The sequence below is a fragment of the Zingiber officinale genome, chromosome 2B, assembly GCF_018446385.1.
Source record: "Zingiber officinale cultivar Zhangliang chromosome 2B, Zo_v1.1, whole genome shotgun sequence".
NCBI classification, from domain to species: domain Eukaryota; kingdom Viridiplantae; phylum Streptophyta; class Magnoliopsida; order Zingiberales; family Zingiberaceae; genus Zingiber; species Zingiber officinale.
In genome coordinates, this window is record NC_055989.1 from 154,210,241 (window position 1) to 154,234,020 (window position 23,780).

The following is a 23,780-nucleotide window of genomic DNA, read 5'->3' on the forward strand; positions in this document are numbered from 1 at the left end:
AAGGGAAATCATGGTGATCATTGTTTTCTATGTACATAATTCATTAAGATCTTTTGTTAGTAGGTAGAATTTAGCAAACAGTTGATATTATTCTTAATTTTATAACTCTATATTTTATTTAAGATAAATTTAGTTAATCTTATTGATTAGCTCTAGAATAATCGATCAGATTTTATGAAATTTTTCTATCAATCATCAGGATAAATCGGAAAACGCTCACAGCGGGCGGCTAAGAAATCCAGCATCCTTTGGCTCCCCGTCCCATTTACAGAAAAAATTCCTACAAATTCGTTATAATTAGGGATCAAACTGTGGGTACTTGGATAACAATCTGGATACTCTGTCGCTGCACCATAACCCTAGGTCATCCTATTAACTAGCTCTAGGTGATCGATCCAACCCTATATTATTTTTTCACTGGTCATAAAGTCACGAAATGCTCACGGTAGGCGACCCAGAAGCACAACATCATTTAATTGTCTCATTCCATTTTAAAAAAAAAATCTTATAGATTCATCATAACTGAGGATCAAATGAGTACTTAAGTAATAATTTAAATGGTCTGTGGCTGCACCATAATCTCGAGACGCTTTATATTCTATTTATGAAGTTTATCATTCAAATTTGATTACTTTTATGATGAAATATAAACATCTAATCAAATTACATTAGTAAAATATTAAAAATACTGTGATTAAATTTAATAAAGGAAAATTTTAAAATATTTGTAAAAGTCAAATAAATATTTTTTTAGGTTAATGAAAATAAAAATTAAAATTTGGGGCTAAAACTAATTAACAAAAAGACGATTCCCATTTGTTCTCGGGAGAGACCAAATCATTGACCTCGAATCGAAGCTTTGAGAGAGAAGAAAGAGCGAGCTGCGGCCGCCGACCGTAGATTCCGTCCATAGCCGTAGGAGTACAGCTGACTTCGGTCGTCCTTCCTAGCGAGGATGGATTGGCGAGGGTGGTTGAACTCCGTCTTTCCCCGTAGCGATTCGATCTCTAGGCCCCTGCTTACCGTGCTGCTCGTGTACTCCTTCTCGTCGCAGTTCCTCCCCATTGAGCCCTACCTCGTTCCCTACCTCACTACCGTCAAGGACTTCACCAACTTCCAGGTACTGCCTGCGCTGCCGAATTATAATTGCGGGCCGTCCGGTTGTTTTTTGCACGCAAGTTTGGTTGTTGTTTGCTTTAGGGTTAAATGCTTGGGGTTTGAATGATGAATTGTTGGTAATAGTATCAATCGAGTAGTTGCTAGCAAATTGTTGCTGTTATGAGCTGGGACGAGCAAGGTCGAAGTGACTCTTGAATCACTTTCTGTGATAGCTTTGAATAATCGAGGGCAAATCACTTACATGATGTACATACTAGAGCATTTCAACTCTTCCTAAGAAGTCTTCCAAGACGTAATAGCTAAGGTATCCAACTTTTATTAAGTGCAAGATATGGAAGTAACTGTAAGCACAAATCTTATCAGGCTGCAATGTTAAATTTCTTAGTTGAATTATAGTTTATCCAGCCTCCGATCGTTCACTTGTTGCTTTATTGTTTGAGTGTAGGTGAATAAATATATCGCCTTTCAACCTTTAAGATCCGCATGCACTTCACAAGTTAGGTTTCATTGGCCTGTAAATGTCTGTAATAAAACTACCCTTATAGTTGATATAGAGTGCAGAATTTACTTCAAATTGGGGGTTTTGCTTGCTATATTTCAGTGAGGAAAAAGGGCTCAGATCTTTCCTTGTTTTCTTGCTCAAGTTATCCTTCTACCCTCCCCTCATTGGATGTTATGCTTGAACCAATGTACTTTTGATCCTTTACCGAGCCTAGTCAACATTCGTCATTCTCATGTGAAGTTGATCGAGTGCAATTTTACATAATAAATTTTCCATTGTATTCATTTCCTAAACCTGATGTCTGATTGACTCAGACATTTGTTCAAGTCAACTAATCACTCTTACAAATGTAAAACTAGTTCTCATTGGGCCTTTATTTGATTAATTACCAAATTGGGTTCTTTTGATCTGCAGTTCATTAATGCATGAAAGCATTATGGATGCTTGCATCAAGTTAGTTACCTCAACATTGAGGATAAGCATTATGGTCCTTTCATAGTTCTTTTGCACATGTTGTGTATATATAATTTCTCCTTAGTGACCATGCTCTCTATGTCAAAGCAAATTTTTATTAGGAATGACCATCTATTGGTTGGCATTCGCCAATTCTATGCTTCTTGTCATGTTATGTACCATGCCATCTTACCCAACATGTGCCCTGTGCCAAAGCAAACAACTATTGGGGACGGTCAGGTTTTGATTTAAGCAAATTATAAAGGGAAAAGTTTATCTTTAAACGAGTTGGGTGTGATTAAGTGAAGAGTCAAAGGATTATGTTTAGAAATGTATAAACTATAGAACATAGATTCATGATTAATCATAGATCAAGATGGAGAACACATTTATTGACCCATATCCTATGTCAATATGAGCCAGCAGTTATATGGTACATGTTGATTGAGACCAGGATTAGTTTTGATACAAGATTGAAAACCTAGGTCAGCTTTCTCATTGTTTGACATTTTCACCATCTCTATTATTGTTTACTTGTTGGTTTGATAGGTTGTTATCTTTATATGTGTATTGACTATGAATGTTGTTTTATTGTCCTAGATTTGTTTTTTGTATGCTGAGTTTTTTATTTATTGACCTTTCAAATTGCTGAATGTTAAAATTCAACCACTGCCTTACGATTTTCCTAATACATTTCCAGGTCACAAATTTCATATTTCCTGTAAGTGTCTATGCTCAACTTATATTTACACTTATCATGGCACCAGCAAGCTATTACCTCTCACACAAGGTGATGATAATTATAGGTAAAGTTCTAAATTTTCATCTTTCATTGAATTTCAATATATGCTAGCTATTATGTGAAAAAGGAGTAGAAACGCCAGCCATGTAATTCTCATGTTTCTTATACTAGGTAAAAGTTATATTGTTAGAAACTAGGAAGTTTTATTTAAAAACAATTTCTTGGTAGTGGCATTTGATTTACTCTAGGATTTACTTTTATTTTTTTGTTTAGCTTGGAGAAAGAGAATTCTCTAAATACATACAACCTTGATGAGAATCTCATATTCCCATGTGTACTTCTAGGATGTTTGTCTAATACCATGGTGATTTTTCTCCCCTCCCATTTCTGAGTCCTTTTGGGTTCCATTCCTTTTCTTTTTTGGCTTCTTGTTGCATGAATTTAGATGAATTTATTTTTATATTCTGTGCTATCTGCTAGTTCTACTGTGATCAACATGTAACCTAAAGCTGATCCACATAAATATTGTTTAAGAGATCAACCTAGTTGTGGTTTCAAGTTGTCAAAAATCAATTGCAAAGGCATCCTTATGAACGTGATGGATGACTATTATAACTATAATTCTTTTTGGTACTTTCTTAATGTCCACTAACATGTTCTCTTTCTTATCAATTTAAATTTCTGCTGATCAGAGATGCTAGTATTTTAGGTGCTTTTGGACTATCTCTGACATACTTGTTAGCATGGTGTGGACAGTCACTCGTGGCTATGCAAACTATGCAGGCAAGTCCCTAGTTAATGACACTAAGTTTCCATTCAAGTTGAACATTATTTCTTCTGAACATTATTTACGCTGGTAAAATTTGAAAACCAATAGTATGCTGGTATATCCATGTTTATTTTCCCCTTAGATTGGTTGATGTAAATTTGATCCAAGATTGAATTTGTTGTTATTTGTTGATTCTTCTTCTAGCATCTGTTTGTTTTTCTTTTAATGTTTACCATCCTCATGGCGGTCATCCTAGTTGAAATAATAATGGGGAATTTCAGTTTGTTTGTAAAGTTTGCCTCGGTTTTTAGTTTACCCTTAAATTTAGTCTCTTGTGAGTTTCCCAATGAAGTTTACAATCGGTGATCAATTTTACATGATCGTTAGCTTTTGAATGGACTGCCTAGATCAGCAAACTGTATACAAAAGAGCCAAGTGGCATTTTCTTGAGAAAGTTGATGGAAATTGTGATTGGGAAAAACTGACAAGGGAAAGCAAACTTCCAGTATTAACTGACACATTTGCATGCTTAGGGAGAAATCACAAATCAAGATATACTTTGCAGGGAAGTTGAAATTTCCATTTTGCTGCAATGAATTATGATCAACGTGATTGGTTAATCATAATCACCACTCCGTGAACAATTCAGACGAAATATTTTGGTTTTATTTTGTTTTTTTTCCTCATCCTTGTTGAATGGTTACAACCCTATGCCAATATCTATGAGAGGATGTTGTCATTACGTCGCTCTTGCTAGCTTTTCACAAATCTCATTGCATTTGCTACAGTGTCCCAGAATCGTAGACTGAGCATAGACATAAAATCTAGAAAGGACTTATTTGCATATACATTATCAAAAGTAAACAAACAAGCAAATAAATAAAATCAAGAAGAGAAAAGTCATAATGTTTGTATTTCTAGGAACTTGTGTCAAATGAGGTCTCTTTCAAACTTATGCCTTATAATCTAATAATTACTCCAACTCTGCTGATATTAGAATATTGCTTATTACTAACCATTTTGCAAATAAGAATTTTATTGCACTTACAGATTAGGTCTTGTATAAACAAGGGGAAAAAGGATGGAAATGATTGATAAGGAACTAGATTCAATTTGATTTATCCTATACTGTATTTCTGCTTTAGCAATGTGTTGGAAGGCAAGTGCGACATTTATAGCAAGGCACCTTTTGGACTTTCTATCGCGGTCATGTCTATCCCAGCAGTAACTGTGCATTGAGTGCTATAATAGACAAAACATTAATATCTATCTCTCCTGAACAAGAAATGGAAATGCTATAATTGTTCTTGTCTTGGAGCATTATTTACTATGATAGATTAAGCTTCTTTTGTGTAAATAAATCCAAGAAAAAAAAAACGGTGGTTTCAACTTTCGAACATATGCTTCAAACATTAATCTTCTTGCTGGTAGGTTATGTATGGATTTGCGACATCATCACGGCTGGTCTTCTCGTCGTATATTTTTCTTCTTGTCTTGGAAGAAGATTATCAGATCATGGTACATTAGTTAAATATGTGAATTTCCCAGTGTCAACCTTTTTCTAGTTTATAAAGTAGGCAAAAGAATTACTCCCAGAAGTATTGAATGCTCTATTCTTTGCTAGCTTAATATTGGGTTTCTTTAGTCTTTAATCCACTTAACAACTGCTCAAGTATCATCATATGCTCACTCACTTTGATCTTTTGTAGTAATTCTGGTTAACTATATATTGTAAACTCTCTTCCATTGCCAGTGTATTATCATCTTTAAGCTCTTTATTTTCCTTCAAAGAAGTTTTCCGTTATGAATTTGATTTTGCTCCATTTAGAAGCTATCGCAACTTGACTACTGTGCTGTAATCCAAATGGGTGTTCTGTGGGAAAAGGATCATGGGCTGGTATCACTTGACACTGGATGCATGTGAAGTTTTTGTAGCATTAAACAATATCTTCCTTTTGTCTAAGGTAGTTAAAAAGGATTTTTAAAGCATTGCAAAATAATATAGTGGTCATAATAATTGTATGCTTGAGTATTCATAGTTTCATATTCTAGGTGTGCCTTTCCTTTTATGTCAGAATTTTTCCTGTAATTTCCAAGAGCCTATGGGAATTGTTCGAGTTGGTGTTCCTACATAAAATTAGATGCTGGGAATTGTTAGAGCTTTTGTTCCTACATGAAATTAGATGCCTAAATATACGCTTTTTACTTATATCTTGAGTTCTTTAAATATAGCTAAGGGTTTTTCATCCTATTTATTATTTTGCAAATATTGAATTTTGTGCAAACTTTGGTGTTTGGGAGTAACAATTGCATGCACCCTGATATTCCTGTCAGCATGTTTCCTAATTAACCAAAATCAGAACCTATCACAATGTTTAGCAGATGATGCACATTTTGTAGAAGAGTTAGTTTTCTTTATAAACCATATTGATCATAAATTTTGGTCTATGCTCATGTGCATCGGGCTAGATTACTATATCATGTTTTTTCTTGTATGGTTAACCAGCAACGTATACTAATTTTATGTTAGCCAATATGACCCAAAAATACCAGAAAATTGACAAGCTAAGCGTGAGAATTTTTTCTGTGGTGAGAAATGAACCTATATCTTCTCTTTGTAGTTATTGTAAATCATGAATTTCCATGCTGAATCATAATCTATTAGCAAATATGCATTTTGTTCTCAATCCTTTCAAAAACATTCTCAACAATTGCTTCCCCAAACTAGTAATGGTAACTCTATCATCTATGCTTACACATTCATGGAGCTTAATTCTGCCGTAATTTTCAACTCATCTAATGTTATTTATGTTTGTCCTTTTTGTGCATGATCTTAGACACCCATCTACATGTTTCATGGAATATGTTTGTATTTACTTCCTGTAGCAAAATACTTCTCTATGCAAATCATGCTCCCTTCAGGCGAGCATTAAAACTCACTGATTTATTTTGTTTCATTTGCAGACCAGCCTAACTCAAACAGTTTCACTTTTATCCTTTGTGCTAGCTTCTGAATTGGGTATGCAAGTATTGGCTATACCATGCCTCCTGAAAAATTTGGCTATTTCTTAATTCTTGTCATAGCAATAACAACCACAGCGAGCAAAAACCATTATTTCCTTTTTATTTTCATATTCATAATTTATCATGGTTCATAATTGGTTGGTTTTAACTTTTAATTTTTGTTCTCTTCTTAGTTTTGGTTACATTATTTTTTTCTGTACTTATGTGGAAAATGTAAATTTTGTGTTGGTTTTTATGCATCTTTGTTTTAAGACTTGAAACCTTATATCCATGACATTCTTTTCTTATATTCAGTACACTTGGTATGTCATCCAAGAGAGTCGGGATTGAGTTCCTACCTCAGAACTGAATGATGTTCATAAATTTGGATCATAAGATCGGGGCATCAGATTGTAAGATCATACAATTTAATTAAATTATTTCAGAATTATTCTTAGATATTTATAATTTACCATATCTGACCGTAAAAGACACATTTATCTATTTAAGCTCCTATACTTGGGTTAACCCCATTCCATAAGTACACTGAATTTAATTTAGGTTTGCATAAACTTTTCACCGATGTGAATGGTATATGAGGGTTTAATCAAGCTTGAATAAATTAGAAATCACCTGAGGTATTCCTCTTATCTATAATCTACCAGGCTTTCTACAGTTTGTTCTACCGTTATGCTCAGGAGAACATACCTTCCTAAAGATCAATAATCTAAAAGATTGTTAGTTTATGAACATATGCCTGTCAGTTTTATTAAATTTTGTAAAATATTTTGTTTTTGGCTATTTGCTTATTATAGGTCAGTTGCTTGCTCTTACGGATTCTTCATACGAGATATACTTCATCATTTCACTTGTTGCGGTATGTGGACACAATTACACAGTTGTTGTAACCATTCAAACCTTCTAAGTCGAAATAATCACTTTAATATTTTCAGTTTTTTTTTCATTTTCGTGACATTATGATTTAGTGCTTGCCTGAATAATGTGCCATCGTATTTGCAGCTGATTGTTTGCTGTGCCTCTACTTTCCTTCTGCCTGCAGATAGTTCTTCGTGTTCGTTGTCTTATCTGAATAGATTGGGGAATCCCAGCAAGGTGAGGATTCGATAAAGCAACATTGATTTGTACAACATTAAAAAGAATAAAGCTTTTGGAATTGACGGGAAATTTGTAAAAACTTTAATCTCACATCTAGCTTTTGGAAGGAGTTTGAGATATTAAATATAACATCTTCGATAAATTTTGATAGAGACACGATGTGGAAAGTGCATGATAGATCATGAACCATGCACATTGGCGGTGCACCGTCATGCACAACAGGTACCCATGTGGCACACTTTTTACTTTAGATTGTTGGTGCACTGTCATGCAGAACCGCCATGCACAACAGACACCCATTGAACTTCCGAAATTGCTACGGAGGATGGCCTGTCCATGGAACTGTTGCACACACCAATAGTTTGGATCAATAGAGTGGATTAGATAGTCACTTCAAATTTAAGTAAGAATTGACTCATTCTAACAAGCAACAACCTTTCTCTCTCTTTCAGCAAGATTTTTTTCTCAGTGTAGACAAAGTTATTGGCATTGAAAATGCACACTATAGCAGATCAATTCCTATGACTTTGTTCTGGAGTTGGTTGGACGGTGACTTCTTCCTCAATAGTGAAAGTTGCAAAATGGTTATCAATTTCAATGTAGTCCTGATAAAATTTATTGGATACTAATTTTGTTTTGGCAGCACCAATGAAGTTATACTTTCTCTACTTCTAACTAATCCTTAAATCATGTTTACAATTTTCTGAATTCTGGAGAAAACTTGAATATTGAATGCAATAGCACAAGTATAAAACATTCTATCAGATTGTTTTATTCCAAAGCTACAGACTTTCAGTTATTTGAACATTACCTAATCCACTTCCAGATATTCTTTGATTTAATTTGCATACTTGCTATGAGTTATACTTGAGATTTTCTATGAAGGAATAAATAAATCTCATTGCTCAAGTAGAGACTTAGTTGACTCTTTCTATCCGAACATTCTTTCCCTGACATGGATGTGCCTTTTTAATTTGTCAATAGGGATGGACTGCTACACTGAAGGAAACGTGGGGTGGTAAGAGTTTAAAGATTCTCTCTGTGTGGTTAGTTCTCTTAACTGCAGCATGAAATAATTCTTATTTCTAAGTCTGAAGCAGCTTTATACAGAAATCAGGCTTTTCTGATGTGATTACCTTGACAGTTTCCAGTCCAAACAGATTGAGAAAACTCATGCAAATAAGTGTGTTGCCTACTTACTATGATATTTATTGGCAGCCAGAACTCTACACTTTTGGTTTGCACCGGAAAGAGTTAAGAGTGCATTTAAAGTTGAATCAAATTGAATAGGAACAGTATTCCCTCTGTGATTCATCTCTAATATTTGGCTGGACAACTTTAGGTGGATGAGGATGACTTATTCGAGTCTATCCATTCAATAGAGGTGAAATTTTTTATTCCACCTCTGTTATAGTATAATACATTACTAAGTTATTATTTTAAAACTAAAATGAAGATAAATGAAGTTAGTGAACAGGGCGCAAAGAGGACTAATGGAGCAAGTCAAATCGATTGAACCGAGCATGTTCAAGTGGATCAACCAAATGGGTGTGTAAAATTTATACAAACAAATTAGACCTACCTAGAGAGTCACATTGATCCATTATACACAGTCTTATCTTGCTTTTTGCAAGAGATTGTTTCCAGGATTCGAACCCGTGACCTTTTGATCACAAAAGAACAACTTTACCGTTGCGCCAAGGCGGCCCTTCATCAGAAGAATCAAATAAACTAAACAAATTGAATTTAAAATCTATCATTCAATTAGTTATAGCATTTCATTATTACACCCAATTAAAAGAATGAAATGAATGCATTCTCTTTTTTTTTATGTCATGCCACTCCACTCTACTCTATCGTACGGATTGCACTCTTAGATTGTTCTGAATACCAACTTCATTTGCTAAGTTCACTGATCCAACTTGGAACTCAAGAAGTGCGTGTTGAAATATTAAGAAACAGATCACCAATTCTTGACATTTTTTTTTTAATTATACTGTTTCTTCTTTTAACAGGTGGGCACTTGCATTTGCGGGAGTTTCCTTGGTGCAAAACTATGGCACAACTCTCTTCGATGCTATTGATTCCCATTCAAAATTCAATGGACACATTTTAGCAATATCTGAAGCAGGAGGAAGTCTTGGATCTTACTGTGCCATTTATATCGACAAATTTTCCTATCGGTCGCGCCAGTTCATATATGTTCTGGGATCATCGTTCATGGGGATCATTTGTGTGCTCATGGGAGTTTACACAAAGATTTGGGGAGCATATCTCTCTTATGTGGTGATTTGTACTATCTACCGAACGTTTTCTTGCCTTGTGAGCGTGCAGTGTGGACGACTACTATCAAATGGACAGTTCATCCTACTCTTCTCAGTCAATAACTTTGCTGGGCTTCTAATTGAGACATTGCTTCAAGCTGCCGTTGTATGTATAACCTCTTCATGCAATGTTTCATTCTTGGCGAATTTTGGTTTGATAATGATTCTTGTCTGGTTACAAAATGAATCTGATGAGAATTATCATTCCCTCTTCATCCTTATTTATTTTTTGTGTCATCCAAGAAATACTTAATATCATATGTTGAAATTGCTGCTCCATGAATTAAGTTTAAGAATATCTAAGAATAGAAATACCCAAGCATATCATTAACAACTTGATGATTATACGAGACTAGTAGAGTTATATCAATAGTTTGATTTCCCCCTCATAGTTGACTTGTTATTTGTCAATGGCAGGAAGTTGTGGGTCTATCAATATATTCACAGTTTATAGCCTTCTCTGGCTTGTTCTTTGTGGCAACAGCTATCTTCATTACCTTTTCCTGCATAGACTGCAGAGGAGATGAATCAAATAAGTATGTGCTAACAGAAACTGGACCTGAAGGCATCCTTACTGCTGATACTTAATAAATTCATTCTAGAACCCCTAAAAGCTTCAAAGGTACATTTCTGCAAAGAGCTGCTAATTTTTTTCCTTACTGCTGATACTTAAGGACGTATACCCAATTATGTATTTTCACTTATAAATCTTTTGTGAATAACAAAATTCTAAAGGGAAAATTACCATTTCAATTGTAAATGCACAATATTATTACTGTTGTAGTTTCAACAGAATTACAAGGAATTTTGCTGTAGTATTCCATCATAATTGCCCTAAGAATAGTAAATCATTTATATACTAAAAAAATAGTTGGACCCATAAACAAAGGGAATGATGCCTCTAATATGGTACAGCACTTAGCGCTTGCTAGAACTCTAGCACGCCTCAACCCTATGAAACTGCATTATGTTAGAAGTGATTTCGGCTGACTGAAATATTGCTGTGCCAGGAACAAAAACATTCTTTTTGGTATCCAGATTCTAGATAACATACATCATCATAAGCTGTCAGTGGTTTGGTTTTTTGACATGTTGTCAACAACTTCTAATCCTTCCTTTGAAGCAATTATCACAGTGCATCTGCAATGGTAATCAAAAGAAGGATAATGTACACTTATTTGTTGGTGCTTCAAGAGGCAAATTAGATTCCAAATATTCTTCACAAGATTAGAGTAATTAGCTTTTGCAGAAAGACAATACTTAATTTAGCAGAGAATCTCCGTATGATAGCAGTTATAAGTCTATGTCAAACTCAAAAGAGAAAATATTCGACAATGGTCAGAGAATACTAACGGAATGCCACATATGATTCCATGGTCCACAACGCCGTCAACTTGGTCCAGGCTTTCTGCAACTTGACCTACACATTCTTCAAGAGATACATTAAGAATGCAATAATAAGAAACAAACATCAGCCAAGTTCCAAGTCTCTAACGCCATTAATCATTAACAAACAGCTATTGTAACTACATTCTCGTGTTTTATGCTCTATGAAAATTAACATTAGTCCCTGAAGACAACAAACAAACGGTATTGGTTAGATGGAAATTGTGAAAAGAGGTATCTTACCTAGATCGAGTATAGGAGACGTGAAAATGACATCAAGAACATGGTGTCCTTCTTTAGTAACTAATGGGAAGTCGCCCCCTAGAGGGCCTGCACCTCCAGATGGTGATCTTCTCCACACCTTTGCAACAAACCAAGAATACGAGATCTTGCACAGCTATAGTGTAGATAAACTCAAAAAAAACAATCAAACCATTGACATATAGGAAACAAGATGCATTTTTGTGCATTCCTTTTGTCTATGTAGCTATTGAAGTTTTCATTCTCCTATTTCTTTCTACCTCTTTATCCTTTTTGATGAAGTTATCAGCTTTGTTCATAGAATAACTCTGTTTGACAATCGTGGTTCTTATATTAGAGTGGCTAGTTCCACACATCTGGATTCATGGTGATCGATATCAAAATAATCCCTCAATCAGTGGAAATATTCATTCCCAGACTGATCATAGCATGTAAAACCATACCTCGGCATCTCCAAGAAACAGATCGTCTATTTGTTCAGCAGTTTCCAGCCAATTACCCTGACAACCACAACTAAAATCTTGTTGGCTATCTCATTCACACTGCTAAGATCTATGGCAGTTTCGAAACCAACAAAACATACACTAGTAATCAGGACTGGAATAGATCCACCAAGTTCACCAGTATATTGATTGTCAGTCACAATGTAAGCAAGTCCACTAGCTCTCTTTATAATTGACTGCACAAAAGCACACCAAATCCACAACAAATTTCATAACATGAATTCAATTTTAGTGATTCCTTGCAGATATACAAACGGCTAGGAAGATTTACCTTCTCTTGGATTATGGACTCACCACCATCCAATTTTCTCCGACCAATCACAGCAGTTAATGTTCTCTTATCAATTAGATCGGCATCGTCAAATACAAAATCAATCTGAATTAAAACCAGAAGATTATCAACTTTAACTGCTTTAATTCATTGGCATGAAATCTTAATCCTTGCATTTTGTACTAGAAATCATTCTAAAACATGAAAAGTACTCACTAAAACAAACAGATAAGTATTCAACATATTTGACAATAAGAATGCATGCACACTTGAAGATTTTCTTGGTAATTGTCCAGTGGAATTCCTGCCATTGCTGCTTTACTTGCACTAGACACAGATCTGCAAAAAGAAGACAACAAATGTGTAGTGGATAAAACATGCCATTGCTGAAGTATAACTGTTAAATAATAGCACAGAAAAACAAGATAGCGGAAGATTATTAGTCGAGTTAAGTCAGTAATAGCATCTAGATGACTTGGGTCCTATAGCGGAGGATCTTAACTTTGCATAAGCAATCGGTTTGAATGTACTCGGTGAAACACTTGAACATGTAAATTAGCGACGTAGGTAAAATTACTCACTAATCTCAGGTAACACGCATATGATAGATTCAATTGTTCCAAGCTTGATCATTGGAAAACAAACACACATCCAATTAATCTGGTTGACAAGGAAAGCTGTTATAGATCTTGTAGCAATAAGCTGGCTCCAGATGGACTCCCTGGTCATCTAGTGTAGTGTCATTGGACGAACGCTCACTATTAGGCGTATAAAAGGTGAATCAAGATCATATCGAAAAGGACTGAGCAAGGACCTCAACTCAACTCACTCCGACTAAACTTGGAGCAGTTTGGTTGAGCTAAATCCAACCTAGCTGAACCCTTCCCAACACATCCTGCCGTAGCTAACTTCCCCAATTGGTTTTAACCATAACAGATAACTAAATTCAAAGACTAGCAGAGTTATCTATTAGGGTTTTAACCATAAAATTTAGTTTCTTCATTGACACCAAGCTAGCCCCCGAGCTATGGTGCAACGGAAGGATGTCAAGTTGTCACTCAAGTATTCACGATTTGATTCCCAACTACAATGCATTTATAGGAATTTTGTAGTGCATTTGTAAGGATTTTTCCTTCAAATGGAGCACACAATCGAGATGTTAGGCTTTTGGGCCGTCCGTCATGAGCACTTCTCGGCAGGTAGAAAATTTTCATGGGGTTGAACCGGTCGTCCTAGATTCGATGTTACCTAGTTCAATATTTTTTTCCCATTGACACCAAACTCCTTTTTTGTTTTGTCTGACTACCAAGTTCACCTTTGCCGGGCTCCTTACTAATGCTTAAAGTATGGGAGAAGAAGGAAATGAGCCGTCAAATGCGTTGGAAGGAGAAGAAGGAAGGCTCACGTTGGGACTCCGACGACGTCCTTGAGGCTTCCGTCTCGTAGTCGGTGGCCAAGATACTGTATGGCCAATCCAGAGGCGCGTCCCGACCCCAATCCCACCACCATCCCGCTCCTCACATACTTATCCACCTTCGCCATCCACCGGATCCAACACGGTTCAGTCGATCGGAAGCAAAACCTAAAAGAGAAGGCAAAGACGGCAGGCAATCTCCCCCCAAAGAGACGACATTTGTGAGAGAGTCACTCACCGTAAGCTTGGCGGCCGCGAGGAGGTCGGGGCCACTGCACTCCACTGGGGGCCTCTGCTTAAAGAAGAAGCCGGCTGTATTCCGGCGGTGGGGAAGCGAGGAGGCTGGGGCGGCGCCGGAGAAGGATGCGGTGGCGATTGCGTGGGCCATTGGCGGTGGCGGAGGGTTCCACGGAGGATTATCTCTTCCGCTGCGTCGAATGGCACGCGACTTAAGACTCGACCGATCAGCCTTTTTGAAAAATATATATATATATATATTTCTTATTTTTTTCTATTTTATTTTTTAAAAAATAATAGTATTATCCATTGACACTTAAATTATATGCAAGCATAATTTACTAAAATATAATTTGAGTTAAAGTAAAAGTAATCCTCTTTTTATTAAAATCATCCAAATATCTCTCTCCCACATGAGTACAATTATATTTTCGAAATTATCCTTACTTTTTATTTTGTTGGCAAGAAAGATACATTCTAACGATTCGAATAAAAAAGACAACCTTTTAATTTTTGTCCATATAATTTTATATACAAATGCATTTAAAAGATATGTAACATTTCCTCTATTTGTGTGATTGCTTAGCTTTTGTGAAAAATCTAGTTATCGAATTTTGTTTTCCACAAGGTTTATTTTATTCCACTTTCTACTGGACGATATCAAGCAAAATCTTTCTCAATTAATCTCCTATCATTAATTTACTTGACAGTCTTTAAGAACAAACTGGTAAACAAAAAATCTTATACTTAACTCAGATGCAAAAGTAGTTGAAGAAATGAACTAGAGCTTCAGAAGAAAGGTTGCTTGATAATTTGCAGGAGTTACAGAATGATAAAATAATTTTAGAGTCTGAAACCAAAACATTGTCATGAAGCAGGAAAAGAAACGAGTGGCATAATTATTCTTGCTTTCTCCATCAGTTGGAGATGGATCAAAGACCCAATGACACCAATGAGAATGAAGAGCAAGATAGGTTGTTCTTGTTGTTGAGGATCTACTTGGATCTCTGCCTCATCTTTCTGCGTTTCCTCTTCAGCCTCCTCATCCGCTTCTTCTTCCACTGCACAAAGAAGGCCAAGTTTAAGTGCAAGTAATCCAAAAGTATGGAAGAAACAGTCAGTTGATTGACGCTCGAGGTGGCATTTTAGGGGGTTAGCTGATTAAGAAGACGAGTAAAACTGATAAAAGAGAAAACAAGAAGAAAATTGGTCTTTTGAAAACCAGACAAGATGAGGGTTATCTCAAAGAAGTAACACTTCATTAAGGTTTCCACAAACTAGAGTTGTCAATGAGATAGTGCTTGAAGCTCCTTCACTGTTTATCCTCTTCTTCCCTCTTTGATTCCTCCTAATGATCAATGATGATCGACACCTCCTTGATACATCATCAGCACCACAGACATATCTTATTCCGGTCAAACACTAAAATCTCAGAATGGAACAAGATTTCAAATCTAAGCTTCAGTTAAATTGGGGATTGGAGACCAATCAGAACGATTGAAACAACAATACATTTCAATTGGACGACCTGAGGAATTGCAACTTTGGGGTTTGATGAATCAAGTACTCAACCCCTACAAAGCTTAAAGAATCATGAAAAACTATGATGTGCATTTCAGAAATAGAACATTAGTACACTCCAATAAAAACTGTTTGGAAGCACCACCTCCAGGAGAGTGCAAGTGATTTCTTAGCATGCAAAAAGAACTTGGTGTTGGCATATTTAAGTATATGCTTATGAAGTTAGAGAACACCAAATACTGATAACATATCAGAAATAGAAGGGTACTGCTACTTCAATAAACTGTCAAAATGAAGCACCATCGAAGTGATTGCTTAGTATTCAGACAACTAAGTATCCATACTTACAGATCTTAGAAAAACATGAAGAAAAAAACATTGCAATTTTGAACTGTCAAAATTAAGCACCATGATTGAGGAGAGTGCAAGTGATTTCTTAGTATGCAAAAGAGGATAAAATACAACAATCAAGTCTTATCCTACTAGGTAGGATCAGCTATATGGATCCTTTTACATTATTGAACTCTATCTCCTACTATATCATCATCTATACTTAAATAAATTTTATCTTGCTTTATTGTATCTAACAAAGTCCTTTTTGTTCTTCCTTGTTTGATATGTATATTTGTCATAGTTTCACATCGTCTAATTAAAGCATTTATTGATCGTCTAATATATGCTCGTACCATCTTAAACGTGTTCTCAAAATTTTTCCTCAATAAATGTAACTCCAAATTTCTTACTAATACTCTCATTTCTTATTTTATCCATCCTCATATGTCAACACATCCACTTTAATATCAACTTTCATCTTCTACTTATGTGCTTGAATCATAATCTTTTAGAGATACTTTACGATCACATAAAACACCCGACGCTCTCCTCCATTTCAATCATTCTACTTGTATTCTATGTAAAACATCTCACTTAATCCCTCCATCATTTTGCAAAAATTATCCTAAATATTAAAACTCTCAATTTCAAACAACTCCTTATCTCCTATCTTAACAATTGTCTCATTACGTCTAATATTGCTAAACTTAAATTTCATATATTCTGATTTTATTCTACTAAGCCTAAAACTTGCAAAGATTATAATTTAATATTTATTTCTTCACGTATTTCATCTACTAAAACAATATCATCTGCAAACAACATGCACCACAGTACTGTGTCTTAGGGTTTAGGGTTTAGGAGGATTAAGTGAATAAGGTAAATGCAATATCTAAGATGATGCAATTCACTTTTTCTCTATTATATAACACTATTGTTCCCTCCCTCAAAAACACAGAATAAATATTTATGCTTTCAAGTTGACCTTTTTTAAATCATTGCACAATTAGAAACTAACAACAATTAACATACATTTCAATTGATTATACAAGAAAACAAACACAAGAAGAAACTTGAAACAAACAGAAAAATCTATGATACACAAATAGCTTTGAAAATGATTAATCCAATATATATATATATATATATATATATATATATATATATATATATATATAAACTTGTTCATAGATAACAGAAATATAAAAACTGAGTTAATACTCCACCATTTTGTCAACTTTAAGCCTTAGACGTTATCACTAGCCAAAGATCACATTTTCATATGAAACAAACGAGAAAAAAAAACTTTTTGAACATAATTCATGTGTAAAAAGGATCCATCCAAAGAATTCTAGTGGAAGGGGCGATGGAGTGTTAAAAAGGATCAATCCTAGAAAAATCATGTTTGTAGGTAACAGAAATATGAAAAAGAAAAAAAAAAGTTCATCTGCGTCAAGTCGTCTCCTACATGGAATCGCTAGACACAGATGAAAGAAACTAGGAAACGAAAGGCCTTCTTAACCCAATTAACACCATAAACGCAAAGGAATCTATTGCAAAGGGATGAAGGAGAATTAAGCCTTGATGTCAAAAGCTCTCACCTTTGCCCTCATCGCTACGTCAGCGTCGTCCAACCCCTAACGTATCCCCTCTCGCGGCGATCGGCTGCTTCTGATCCGTCAAGGGTCTTACCATTCAATGGTTCTTTATATAGCTCACGGATAACCCTAATCAGATAAATTAGTGAATTTGGGTTAATAATGGGCTTCGGCCCAACCATTTTTTGCCGGCCTTGTAAAAATTGGGATCAATTTTTTGTAATCCAGTATCCAACTTACGTATAATATAACGGGAGGTGATCTTTTTCAAACTCGTTATGTATAAGATGACCTGGTTGAGATTTGAATTTGTATTTGGTTTAAGTTATGGTATATAATTTTGATTATATGATTATATAATAATATAATTAAAATTATGAAGAATAAAATATAATTTAATATTATTTGATTCAATATTTAATGTATAATTTAATTTAATATTTTACTGTATTATTTTTTATTACAAAATCAATATTTAATGTATAATTTAATTTAATATTTTACTATATTATCTTTTATTACAAAATCAATTGAACTATTTTTTTTTACTTTATGTGTTGTAAAATATCACATATTTTTATTTTTATTTTTATTTAATTTTTATTATTTAAATAAAATTTTTGTTATTAAAAAATTTTAGGAATATTTTTAGTTAAAAATTTTGTTATTTCTGAAATTAAAAAAAAAACTTACTTTTTCAAAATTGATATATATTTATCATCGATTATCTAAACTAAACGATAATATTAGATAGATAATCAAAATTATCAAATATAACCCTCAACTAAATATACTTTTATTATCTAAGAAGTTCATCCTACCTCCTACCATCGCAACTAAATATACTTTTATTGTCTAAAAAGTTCATCCTACCTCCTACCATCGCACCGTAACTGAAAAAAAAATCAACTTATTCAGCCAATATTTCTGGAATAAAACTAAATCAATTAATTCGACAGACTAAGAGTGAGCTGAACCAGTAAATTCGCTGAACCAGTAAATTCAATCGACTAGAAGTGAATGAACCGGTCAGTTCAATCGAGTAAATAAAATAGATAAATTCCTCTATAAAAAATGGTTACATCATCATATTCAAAAAAACAAAGAACACTCTCATTACAACAAATGAATGGGATTGATCTCATTGCTCCCACACAAAAAGATGACAAATAAAAATGTTTTTCTCTACTCTAGATACATAACAAATTCAATACTGAAAATCTCTGGAATTAGATTTCCTGCTTTCATTTGTCAGTACTAAGAATGTGCTAGAAAGTAGAACTGAAATGGTTTAGGAATGTCGTGGATGTACCGTGCCCTGATCCAATAGCCTTCTGATGATATCGTTGTTCTATCCAGTGAAACTGACAAAAAAGGACTTGAAAGACTAGGGGCAGTCGGCATGGATCGTATTCAGAAACTTGAATCTCGTGGTGATGTAACCTTCTTCCTTGAAACTCCTAGACATATGAACTTTCATATGGGCATATAACCTCTGTCTTGTAGCCCGCTGCGTGAAAATGTCCGACTCAAGAACGACTTCCTATTTATCGACCAACTCCTCCTCATGGCATGCCGCCTTTGCCAAGAAGTTATCCTCGCGTAAAGCAAAGGAAAAGAAACGACGATTAGAATCAGAAGCACAATCGAGCCACAGAGGATCAAGACATTCCGAAATCCATCTTCCAGCCCGGGATATTTCTGGGCTGTCCATGGCACACCACCAACGTTCATTCCGAATACTGTAAAATGAACCAAAGGCATCGCATTAGCATTGCCATACGACAATTAAAAGATCTTCATACTTGCCATACGACAATTAAAAGATCTTCAGTAGGAGAAAGAGGACTTACTTCCTGTCACTATAGATAAAGGAAGAAAGATCATAGAAAGGAAGGAAAGATAATATAGCTTCCGATTTATTTGTTCAGACTGCCAGCTATCGAGACCAGCTTGAATTGCAGTGACCCGATTTACTATAAATCCCAAATTCTCTTTTAACCTCCTTAGACGTCCTATTAGTTCTTCAAGCGCGACAATATCTTCATTTGCAAACCAGCTTTTGGTTGAACATTTTTCCTTCACACGCGGAAATACTTGTTCACCATGTGATACGACCTGGATTATAGCACGATCCGGAAAGAACACTTAACTAAAGCAGTACAAGAGATTAATTTCGTGTAAATATGAAACATCTGTGTCATCCAATTGGTTAGCTAAGTAGGTAGAGAAAAATATTGACAATATCAAATAGCAACTTAGGATACATCAAGATAATAACAAACATACTTGTAGTAGGCGCTGTATGTTCAAATGCATTTTGGGAAATCTTCGATCGTCCAACATTTGCTTCTTCAATGCAGAGCCACCTGCACTAAAAGTGATTATTCAGAAGTCTCTAGGAAATATATCTGGCATATAGCAAAGATATACAAAATTGTTAAACTATGTGGTGTAAGCATCCAAACACCATGAAAAAATATTGGTTAAATTGAATATTTGAACCCAAGAATCAGAAACAATTAACTCATCGCTTATAGGTTGCAAAGCCACTACTAAATAGTCCGACAATGACATTACATGGGAAATTAACCAGGTGAATGCAATCAGTTTGCTGTGTTTGTATTCATACATGATATAGCACTTTTGGTGGATAAAATAAAGCATTTGATAAGGGAAAAACAACCCCCTCATTATCTCTATATCCTCTTAGATCTCAATTCCATCTCATAACACTATTATGTTGATAATTGCATTACTTTCCTAGCTTTTTGAACTTCTTAAATTTTGTTTCAAAATTACTAGGATTCTTCTCAACCAATCGAAACAGTATTTGACTAATATGGTTAGAGTTCCATGCATATATATAAGAAACGGGCCATTTCCTCTGTAGTAGCTCTGAATTTTATCATATACAATATGGTGACATGATCAAAGTCTTGGTATATCTAGATTTATTCTATTTGTGTCTCTGCAATTCAAGCTTAGAGTTTATTCTATTTGTGTTCCCATCAATTAGCAAAAAAAATTGAGGAAACTTTGTAAAGCTAAGCTTTCGATCCCTCGTTTTGACCTTCCGCATCAATGATTACATTGTCCTACAAGTATATCGATGATGATCTTCTAAAAATTAAAAAGAAGAAGCAATTACCCTTGTCTAGTTCTAGCTCCACTGAATCCAATTCCATCTCAAGCTTCGTCACGATGTCTTGGACATGGTCGACATGCGTGTCGATAATGTGCACAACAAGGTTAGAAACTCTGTGAGGAACCGGATTATCTGCCTCTTCTGAGTGGTTCATTGTCAACAAAAATTCAAGAACATGCTCCCGAATGACAATGCCGCTGCGTCCATCCTCTTTTCTTGCTAAACCTGGGCCTTCCACACTCGGGATCTCCGACAGAAGCGACTGCCCGGTGGGCGAAAAGCCCAATCTTGGAACCCGTCCGAGGCTCACCGTTATGACAGAGTTCTCAGTGACCCTGACAGCCAGCCTCATTGTGAAACTACTCGCCGCTGGACCGGGAGAATTCACTCGGAAGACGAGAGCACCGTCAACGTATCCGCAGAAGGGACCGTTGCTGATTAGAGTTAAAATGTCTTGGAGCTTCAACGGGGGGCATAGAACATCGATGAGATACTGTGCAGAGACAGCCAACTTCTGGTTCCCCTTTGGGAGTTCCAACTGATACCAACAGAACTCTCGCCCATGGCCTTCCTTCAAATCCCATTCCTTGTTGAAGTAGCTGCCCAATCCATCGAAAAGATAGGCTTTTTGCCGCACCGCGCCGGGGAAATGGGGGAAGTGCCGAGGCTCGCTCACGAGTGGCTCCAAGGAGGGTTCCGCCTCCACATCTTCCCCCTCCGCCATCGCGTCGTCAGCAACGAGCTCCATCGCAGTAACACCGGCGCTAAAGAGCCATAAAGATCCAATCTTTGAGCAGAAAACCAACCAAGAAAACCAGATTGAGGGAATGCGGAAACTATCGCAATCAAAACGAAATCTCGGAATAATAAACAAGAAAAGATTGAACTTTTTAGATGAACATCCACCTCGTTTTAGGCGAAAAACACGCCAATCAGGTTGGTCGAGGAACTCGCTCGTCGAAGGCGACAGGGGCCTTGGACGTTGATGCCTAGGAGATCCAGGAAGACGCGGAGAGAGAAATGGCGAGATAAAGGTTCGAAAGGTCGTCGTAATCGGCACCTTCTGCGATGCTTCCTGCCTTCCTCCAACGTTACGCCGACTAAATTAGGAATAATTATAATAAATGGATTCTATTTATAAATATTTTTAAAAAATATATTCTTTTACAATAATTTAAAAATACTTTTAATATTCAATATCTTTTTTTAAAAATGAAATTACAAAGATAATTTTTAGTCAAATATTGAAGTTAGTTTAGCAAAAGAATTTTTTTTTAATAAATCTTATTATTTTACTATTTCATCGCGAATATCCTCCTTTACCATCTAAATATCATTTTTACTATTTATATTAAAAATAATTTTAAAATTTATTAGAAATTTTTACAGATACATTAATCAATGATCTAAAATTTAAGACTCAACTTCGATTATTATTGAAAATATTTCTTATTAATCAATTATAAATTTAGAGTTCTATGTAATCTTATATCTTAGAATTGGTAATACTACGAAGAGAAACTTTTATAAATATCTTAAGCTGACGATATTATAAAATATATTTTTCTTAATTTTTTGACTAAAATCAAGTATGATATTAAATTAATTTTATATAAGAAAGAATCTATTACAGTAGCTTACTACTGGAATTCTTGAGTATCATTCTAACATTGTACTATTACATGATAGGTCATATTAATTAATACCAGATTAATCAAATTTATTTAAAAAATAATAATAATTTATATAAAATTAATATTAAATTAATTGAATATTCCTTAGAAATAAAATCATGTGGAAAACAAGCGAATAAATATATTTATCATTTCTTTTTATAATGGGAAATACATTAGTTTTGTTACTCTCCTCTCTCTTTTCTCTCCCCAAGTAAACTAAGTCTACTTCCATCTTTTATATTAAAATATTAATATTTACATACATGCTTATCAAGATGACCTGTATTAATTAGATTTTACATATTATATTCTCATGTATGATTGAACTTATTTAATTCCTCAATCATGCAGTTTAGGCCTTCTGTAGATTAATTTGTTTAAAAGAAAAATTAAAGTGAAATAGATGATTTTTTTAAAGTTGGAATAATTATGGAATAGTTGTTACAAATTTTAATAATTACTATTATAGCTAAACTCTAAATTTTAAATTATTATTTTCTCACATCTCTTCCTTCCTGCATTACATCGTTTGATATAATGGTCCTAATTCACACAACACCATCGCTAGTATAAAGAAAAAAAAAATCGGCAATTAATCAAATATAGAGAAAAATAAGGAGCAACCATTTAACAAAAATCATACGCGATTGGACATGCCCAATCTTATCTTTTTTTTAATACGGTTGAAAAAGGAAAATAATTATTAAAAATTTTAAAGCAATTATAAATAATAATATTTATAGACAAATAAATAGAGGAGCATTTGGTTAATTTAATATATAAATTAATCAAAACTGATTTAATGTTATCTAATTGAAACAAATTAAAGCTTTATTAAAATCGAATTAACCGAATTAAATTAAAAATAGATCATATCGATTAATATCGAATTAATCAAATTTATTTTAAAATAATAATAATAATTTATATAAAATTAATATTAAATTAACTGAATTAATGAAATATTCATCCTTTCACAATTTATAATGAGAAATACAACACTTTTGTTCCTCCGCTCTCCTCTCTCTTTTCTCTCCCCAAGTAAACTAAGTCTACCTCCATCTTTTATATTAAAATATTAATATTTACATACATGCTTATAAAGATGACATTTATTAATTAACTTTTACATATTCTCTTGTCATATATGATTGAACTTATTTAATTCCTCAATCATGTCCATTTTAATTTAGACCTTTTGTAGATTAATTTGTTTAAAAGAAAAATTAAAATGAAATGAATGATTTTTTAAGTTGGAATAATTATCAAATAGTTGTTACAAATTGTAATAGTTACTGATAATTATTATTATAACTAAACTCTAAATTTAAAATTTAAAATTTTTAACTTTGAATATTATTATATCAAAATGTTCTTTTCAAATTATATAAATTTTATAAGAAT

At 34.3% G+C, this 23,780-nt stretch overlaps 3 protein-coding genes and 1 long non-coding RNA gene across 14 annotated transcripts; 1 reads left to right on the forward strand and 3 right to left on the reverse strand.

Moving 5' to 3' along the window:
- Positions 1 to 789: 789 nt before the first annotated feature.
- Positions 790 to 10,849, forward strand: LOC122047963 (thiamine transporter 2-like). 4 transcript variants are annotated; one of them, XM_042609512.1, is made up of 11 exons: positions 979 to 1,120; positions 1,243 to 1,423; positions 2,775 to 2,880; positions 3,526 to 3,599; positions 5,017 to 5,103; positions 6,550 to 6,604; positions 7,404 to 7,465; positions 7,609 to 7,701; positions 8,689 to 8,750; positions 9,720 to 10,134; positions 10,446 to 10,849. In XM_042609512.1, the coding sequence occupies exons 3-11, from the start codon at positions 2,832 to 2,834 to the stop codon at positions 10,614 to 10,616; spliced, it is 1,068 nt and encodes a 355-aa protein (XP_042465446.1). In that variant the 5' UTR covers positions 979 to 1,120; positions 1,243 to 1,423; positions 2,775 to 2,831; the 3' UTR covers positions 10,617 to 10,849. The 4 variants fall into 4 exon arrangements, with proteins under 4 accessions (XP_042465444.1, XP_042465445.1, XP_042465446.1 ...); XM_042609513.1 differs by having other exon boundaries at positions 1,332 to 1,423; XM_042609510.1 differs by lacking the exon at positions 1,243 to 1,423 and having other exon boundaries at positions 790 to 1,120.
- On the reverse strand, positions 8,028 to 14,327 carry LOC122047966 (probable ribose-5-phosphate isomerase 4, chloroplastic). 6 transcript variants are annotated; one of them, XM_042609517.1, is made up of 10 exons: positions 14,102 to 14,327; positions 13,855 to 13,982; positions 12,719 to 12,788; positions 12,450 to 12,554; positions 12,259 to 12,354; positions 12,119 to 12,175; positions 11,658 to 11,811; positions 11,382 to 11,448; positions 11,083 to 11,168; positions 8,028 to 8,046 (listed from the first exon to the last, which is right to left on the reverse strand). In XM_042609517.1, the coding sequence occupies exons 1-9, from the start codon at positions 14,249 to 14,251 to the stop codon at positions 11,087 to 11,089; spliced, it is 909 nt and encodes a 302-aa protein (XP_042465451.1). In that variant the 5' UTR covers positions 14,252 to 14,327; the 3' UTR covers positions 8,028 to 8,046; positions 11,083 to 11,086. The 6 variants fall into 6 exon arrangements, 5 of the variants coding, with proteins under 5 accessions (XP_042465451.1, XP_042465449.1, XP_042465450.1 ...); XM_042609515.1 differs by lacking the exon at positions 8,028 to 8,046 and adding an exon at positions 10,776 to 10,980; XM_042609516.1 differs by lacking the exon at positions 8,028 to 8,046 and adding an exon at positions 10,776 to 10,988.
- A 541-nt stretch (positions 14,328 to 14,868) lies between these two features.
- Positions 14,869 to 17,662, reverse strand: LOC122047968. The gene is made up of 2 exons (XR_006130696.1): positions 17,556 to 17,662; positions 14,869 to 15,161 (listed from the first exon to the last, which is right to left on the reverse strand). It is a non-coding gene; the product is annotated as an uncharacterized LOC122047968 (long non-coding RNA).
- A 923-nt stretch (positions 17,663 to 18,585) lies between these two features.
- LOC122047969 (zinc transport protein ZntB-like) lies at positions 18,586 to 21,789 on the reverse strand. 3 transcript variants are annotated; one of them, XM_042609522.1, is made up of 5 exons: positions 21,607 to 21,772; positions 20,704 to 21,464; positions 19,842 to 19,921; positions 19,406 to 19,670; positions 18,586 to 19,294 (listed from the first exon to the last, which is right to left on the reverse strand). In XM_042609522.1, exons 2-5 carry the CDS (start codon positions 21,446 to 21,448, stop codon positions 19,029 to 19,031), a joined length of 1,356 nt encoding a protein of 451 aa, XP_042465456.1. In that variant the 5' UTR covers positions 21,449 to 21,464; positions 21,607 to 21,772; the 3' UTR covers positions 18,586 to 19,028. The 3 variants fall into 3 exon arrangements, with proteins under 3 accessions (XP_042465456.1, XP_042465454.1, XP_042465455.1); XM_042609520.1 differs by having other exon boundaries at positions 20,704 to 21,487; XM_042609521.1 differs by having other exon boundaries at positions 20,704 to 21,789.
- Between the last annotated feature and the right edge of the window lie 1,991 nt (positions 21,790 to 23,780).

Excerpts from the sequence above, each read along its gene's own strand:
- LOC122047963 (XM_042609510.1), top strand. The coding sequence starts at position 956 with ATGGATTGGCGAGGGTGGTTGAACTCCGTCTTTCCCCGTAGCGATTCG. Across the intron at positions 8,751-9,719 it reads TTAAAGATTCTCTCTGTGTG|GTGGGCACTTGCATTTGCGG; the intron begins GTTAGTTCTCTT and ends TTCTTTTAACAG. Across the intron at positions 10,135-10,445 it reads CATTGCTTCAAGCTGCCGTT|GAAGTTGTGGGTCTATCAAT; the intron begins GTATGTATAACC and ends TGTCAATGGCAG.
- LOC122047966 (XM_042609517.1), bottom strand. The coding sequence starts at position 14,251 with ATGGCCCACGCAATCGCCACCGCATCCTTCTCCGGCGCCGCCCCAGCC. Across the intron at positions 12,789-13,854 it reads GACGTCGTCGGAGTCCCAAC|ATCTGTGTCTAGTGCAAGTA; the intron begins GTGAGCCTTCCT and ends TTCTTTTTGCAG. Across the intron at positions 11,812-12,118 it reads TGTTTCTTGGAGATGCCGAG|CTGTGCAAGATCTCGTATTC; the intron begins GTATGGTTTTAC and ends TCTACACTATAG.
- LOC122047969 (XM_042609521.1), bottom strand. The coding sequence starts at position 21,448 with ATGGAGCTCGTTGCTGACGACGCGATGGCGGAGGGGGAAGATGTGGAG. Across the intron at positions 19,922-20,703 it reads GGAGCTAGAACTAGACAAGG|GTGGCTCTGCATTGAAGAAG; the intron begins GTAATTGCTTCT and ends CTTTTAGTGCAG. Across the intron at positions 19,295-19,405 it reads TTTATCTATAGTGACAGGAA|TATTCGGAATGAACGTTGGT; the intron begins GTAAGTCCTCTT and ends TTCATTTTACAG.